General features: G+C 30.7%; 1 protein-coding gene across 2 annotated transcripts; it reads left to right on the top strand.

The window, feature by feature from the left end:
- Positions 1 to 587: 587 nt before the first annotated feature.
- Positions 588 to 3,769, top strand: LOC114174198 (uncharacterized). 2 transcript variants are annotated; one of them, XR_003602670.2, is made up of 9 exons: positions 588 to 1,108; positions 1,218 to 1,312; positions 1,425 to 1,528; positions 1,624 to 1,724; positions 1,854 to 1,957; positions 2,133 to 2,570; positions 2,648 to 2,779; positions 3,088 to 3,321; positions 3,499 to 3,769. XR_003602670.2 is itself a non-coding variant. In XM_028058987.2 (8 exons), the coding sequence occupies exons 1-8, from the start codon at positions 863 to 865 to the stop codon at positions 3,245 to 3,247; spliced, it is 1,380 nt and encodes a 459-aa protein (XP_027914788.1). In that variant the 5' UTR covers positions 588 to 862; the 3' UTR covers positions 3,248 to 3,483. The 2 variants fall into 2 exon arrangements, 1 of the variants encoding a protein (XP_027914788.1); XM_028058987.2 differs by lacking the exon at positions 3,499 to 3,769 and having other exon boundaries at positions 3,088 to 3,483.
- The last annotated feature ends 1,998 nt before the right edge of the window (positions 3,770 to 5,767 follow it).

Raw genomic sequence — 5,767 nt, forward strand, 5'->3', positions numbered from 1 at the left:
ATTTTCTTGTACTTTGGAGTCGTTGGCGTCCAATTTCAAATTCAATGGATAAGGCGAATCAAGAATCTTCCAGCTCCTTACAGCACACACTGCAACTCCAAACAACATTTATTAATAATGTATTTATTATATCTTTCCATGATTATAGTAAAGAAAATAATTAAATACAATTCTCAATTTATAAAGTTTAAACAAAAAATATCCTAAAACATATAAATTTGCCAGCAAAAGTACATGATCACAATCTGTGAAATTTCCTAAACTTTATCTATTGTTATCTACACACAACTTATTTTTTCTTTCATTTCCCTATTTTGTGGGCGAAAATTTAGTAAAGTTTGGATATAGATTTTTGTGGAATTTAGTTGAGGCTGAGGCTCAGAACACAGCTTTGCACACAAGTGGCACATCCCCAATCGAGCATTTTTATTTTCTGATACGTTTTTTGATTGAAACCAATTTGTTTATTATTGTTTTGGTTTTGGAGCCACGTGGAGGAATAAAAAATAGGTAAAATGAAAAAGAGAATTAAAAAATGTGAGGTAGGAAAGGAGGAAAATGTGGGAAGAGACGACGTTCAAAGTCTGAAGCAGCGCGTATTTGTTTGCTATATATATAATATAAGAAGAGAGAGTTGGGTCTTTGTGGATTTTCCAATTGCCGCAATAATATAGCTTGTGAATTGTTTGGGTGTGGAAGGAAAATTGATGATTTTTAATGTAAAAAGGAGCGTCTCTGTCAGCAATATCAGGGGTTGAAATTGAAACGGTTTTTGATTTTAACCCTGCAAAGAGCCTTCCTTTGCGGTTTTTTTCTTTTTGAGAAGGCTCTTTGTGGTTGTTGCTTCTGAAGGAGGAAGAAAATGATGCGGTTATGGATTTCTTATCTGCAATTGGTGGAGCTGTTTGTGAGTTCCTTGGTTCATTTGCTCTATGGATTTTACATATTCAGCACCGCCGTTGCTGGGGACCTGGCACAGAATCTGAATGAATATTTTCGCAAGCCTAACGCCGATGTTGTTGAGGTCAAAGATGGAACATCCAAGGCCAATGCTGATGATCTTCCTCCTATTGTGTTGGTTCATGGGATTTTTGGATTTGGCAAAGGGGTAAGCCCCATTGCTTTTATTCCCTTCTTTTCCTCTCAAGTTTTACCCTTTTTCATGCTATTCTTCTGTTTCTCTTCTGGGGTGCTGATTTGTCGTCTTTCACACGCAGAGATTGGGGGCTTTGTCGTACTTTGGTGGGGCGGAGAAGAAAGATGAAAGGGTTCTTGTCCCTGATTTGGGCTCTCTCACCAGTATCTATGATAGGTGGGTTATTGAAGTATAAGAGCTTGGTTTTTTGTTTTTTAGGTTATGTTCTGCGCTTGTTCTGTTTTGCAACATTTCTGAAGAGGGTTCCCTTGTTTTTCTTCGGCCTCAGGGCTCGAGAATTGTTCTATTATTTAAAAGGCGGGCAAGTTGATTACGGTGAGGAGCATAGCACGGCTTGTGGACACTCGCAGTTTGGACGAATCTATGAACAAGGTTTGGAGATCTTGATGTTCTGTTTGTTGTTTCTGGCTTTTGTGTATTTGTGATGTTTTATGAAAATGTGTTTCGTTGCTGTTATTGGGATGCAGGGCATTACCCTGAGTGGGACGAGGATCACCCTATTCATTTTGTTGGACACTCAGCGGGTGCACAAGTTGTTCGTGTCTTGCAACAAATGCTTGCTGATAAGGTTGGTGCCAATGGTTTCCCGTGCTTTTCACATTTCCTTCTATTTCTAGAGGGTTTTCTTTATTCTTTTTTTTCTTTATTTGTTGTGGTTTTCGTATTTTTGATTATTTGATGTTCATACTGTCTTCAGACATTCAAGGGTTATGAAAACAGTTCGGAGAACTGGGTATTAAGTATCACCTCCTTATCTGGAGCATTTAATGGGACTACAAGAACATACACAGATGGCATGCAGTGAGTTCTTGTCAGCTTTTCCTTATAATTGTTAAAGTTAATTTTATTGCCTTCAATGGGGGTAGTTGAGAGAGCATGCAGTATTAATTCCTATGAGAAATGAATGAAAAACAGAAAAACAGCATGATAATTAGAATCAATATCTTGGCTAGTGTATAATTTGAGATTGTTTCAGGCCAGAAGATGGGAAAACATTGAAACCTATTTGCCTGCTACAGCTTTGCCGCATTGGAGTGATCATATATGATTGGTTTGACATTGCGTGGCTGAAGAACTACTACAATTTTGGGTTTGATCACTTTAACATGTCATGGAGAAAGATGGGTATATGGGGTCTTGTCGATTGTCTATTGGGGAATGCGGGTCCATTTGCTTCAGGAGATTGGATCCTCCCTGATCTTACAATTCAAGGCTCTATAAAACTCAATTACCACCTACAAACATTTCCTAACACATACTACTTCAGCTATGCTACCAAACGCACAACGAAGATCATGGGCGTTACAGTTCCTTCAAGCATACTTGGAATTCACCCGATGCTTTTCCTGAGAGTTTTGCAGATGAGCCAGTGGCGTTTTCCTCCAGATGTTCCTCCCCCTTACAAGGGATACAGGTTGGTGTTTAAAGGCTACTTTGATCAAGTTTTGATGAATGAATGAATGAACCAACATGTTAGTTTTTGTTGTGCAGGGATGAGGATTGGCAAGACAATGATGGAGCACTAAACACAATATCCATGACTCATCCTCGCCTACCTATTGAACACCCCAACTGTTTGGTTGAGAAGGAATCAGATTGCAAACCTTTACAACCTGGCATCTGGTCCGTGAAACTACCACCCTATACACTTTTTTCAAATAATAATTCATAACATACTCATCCCTCTAGCCTTAGGCTTAGCTCTGCATTATTTCCTTATATCTGCATTAACTCATAACATATGATCTACAAGATGCTCATTATGGATACGAGTTTAGATTTTTTACTGAGTTTTTTGGTGTTGTTTTCTGACTATTAGTAGATTTTGAAGTCGCACCAGAAGAACAACAAATAGAGAATCTAAATTCTCCATGAAGAGTTTTTGTGGTGTATTATTATTGATGAATTAATGGTATATTTTGATGGAACAGGTACTATACATATGTGAAGGGTGATCACATACTATTCATTATTAATCGGGAGAGAGCAGGAGTGCAGTTTGACTTAATCTATGACAGTATTTTCGAACGATGTAGGAAACACGTTTTCAAGAAGAAGCCTCCAACAATGCCGAATGAAATCAATCATTAGCACATCATTCTTTACTCTCCTTTCATTCAACTACAAGAGACATATAAAAACCCTTCACCTTCACCTTTGTAAATGTAAATATTTTCCCAGCTTTTCACCTCACTTTTATACCACCATTCTGTATTTTGTAGGATTGTGAGAGATATATCAGAGGCATAGTGAATAGGATGTCACAATCACTATAGTGTACACAATTACTGTCTCAGTATAAATACCACAATTTCTTGAAATTTTAATTTTGAACCTTGCAGAAGAGCTGATTGATGACAGATTCTGGAACCTCTTCAATGTCAAAACCGTTTGTTTTTTCAGACACACACATGGCTTTTTCTTACAACGCAAAGTCTATGATGATGAAGATCTAGATCATACTGCTGAATCTTTACAATGGTACAGTGACAGGTGTTGTACAACAGGGAAACTAAACTCATCTTGTAAATTTTTTGACACTTTCCTTCCACATCAGACAGAGAAAAATACTTATCCGATAATTAATTTCAAAAAGGAAAATTTCCGTTTTTACCCTTTCATCATAATAATTAAACATTCATATGTAGTTTTAGAAGTTACTTATTATTATCCGGGTCTAGAATCAGTTTAATAATTAAAATATTTATTAATATATTAAGTTTTTGAAAATAATTAATTATCATACTCATACATGTTTGATAATAAAAAATTTAATTATACAAAAAATTATGTTAAACCTCAAACTTACTAATTAAAATTTATATTCATATAATAATTTTAAAAATTATTAATTTTAATACTAAGTTTTGAAATCGTTTTATAATTAAAATATTTATCGGTATGGTAATCCTTGAAAGTACTGATTGTGATGTTAAATATTAAAAGCTTGTTTAATTGTATTAGTATAATATATTTAACACATTAATTATTATGATATTTTATGATATTTGATAATTAAAATTTTGTATCAATATAATAAATTTAAAAACTATTGATCATCATCTTTAGTCTTATGTTTGCTTAAAAGTTAAAATTTTTATTTATATTAGTCTAAACATAGACGTTAACCGTGTGTATTATTTTTTAAATATACATGATATTATATTGTAATGTTATTCAATTAATATATAAAAATAAATTTATATTTATTAAAAATAAAGAAAGATAAAAGGTTGATAGTTTAATAAAAAACATATAAAAATAATGATTAATTTTGAAAAATTTAACAAATAATTATATTGTAAAAGATAAAATTGAAATTATGAAAGGTTGACATAAAAGAAAAATCATATTTTCTTGTAATTGTAATTATAGATAATAATTCTAAAACTTTTTTACTATCATATTCAGTCTTAAACTTGTTTAATAAGTAAAATTTGCATTAGTATAAAGTTTTTTTAAAATGATTAATTATCATTTTTAGTGTTAAACATGTTTAATAATTAAAATTATCATTTTTAGTGTTAAACATGTTTAATAATTAAAATTATCATTCATATAATAATCTTAAATTTATTTGATGATTAATTTCATTTTAGTATTTTATAATAAGTTTTAAAATTAGTCTCTTGATTTCATTTATAATCCAATATATTATTTAAAAATAATTAATTTAATATAATTTAATTAAATAAGCACAATAAATACTTTTAAAATTACATAACTTTACAACTTATTATAAAGTGTTAAGAGCTTCTTGCATGAAAATGAAATCCGGAAAAATAATCCGGAAGCGTATTATTTTTTAATTTTTGAAAGGTATTTTTGAATTTCAAATTGCATAATCGAAAAAGAGTAAAAACGGAATTTTATTTATGTAAGTATACAAGAGAAAACTTATGGAAGTGTACAAAACTGGCTAATATTTGTTTATTTTAGGTTTTCTTAACCCTTATTTTCTTTGGCCCAAACTTCATACTTGGAAGCCCAATTCAGCTACTGGCCCATCTAAATATAAATCCAATTCCGCTACTATCTCATTAACACTGTATTTGTTATCTCATATTTGTATTTCATTCAATTCTCAATTTAGAGATATTCAAACCTTTATGATGAAACATTGTTCTCGAAGGTTGAAAAAACCACTGCAAAGTGATAACATTAAAAGATAACAAATATTTTAACAATTAAAATAACTATTTAACTTATGTAAATGAAAAATAATATTTTATTAAAAACTGGTCAATAAGAATCGTTATTAAATTCATATTTTCTGTTAATTTTGTTTTAAATTTAAATTTATTATGAAAAAAAATTACAGAAAATTATTATTAATTTTTTTTTACATAAAACACCTTTTACAACAAATTTTGTGAAAAATACTTACGAATTTTATAATTTTATAAAAATAAATATCCATGAAAAAATTATCTGCTAATTAAGATTTTTAGAAAAAATAGTAAAAAAAATCTTTGTTTATATATATTTTTAACAAATTTACAAGAAAAATCTCATATAATACAAGAATTTTCGGAGGTTCCATAGCAACTAAATATCAATGTTGAATACTTATTTCAATAGTATAATTAAGAAAAAAAATTATAATATATT

This window comes from Vigna unguiculata, chromosome 2, assembly GCF_037176805.1.
Source record: "Vigna unguiculata cultivar grain cowpea cultivar isolate G323 ecotype 2 chromosome 2, ASM3717680v1, whole genome shotgun sequence".
Classification (NCBI taxonomy): domain Eukaryota; kingdom Viridiplantae; phylum Streptophyta; class Magnoliopsida; order Fabales; family Fabaceae; genus Vigna; species Vigna unguiculata.

Coding starts and splice junctions, on each gene's coding strand:
- LOC114174198 (XM_028058987.2), top strand. CDS start 863: ATGATGCGGTTATGGATTTCTTATCTGCAATTGGTGGAGCTGTTTGTG. Junction 2,571..2,647: donor CCCCCTTACAAGGGATACAG/GTTGGTGTTTAA, acceptor TTTGTTGTGCAG/GGATGAGGATTGGCAAGACA. Junction 2,780..3,087: donor CCTTTACAACCTGGCATCTG/GTCCGTGAAACT, acceptor TTGATGGAACAG/GTACTATACATATGTGAAGG.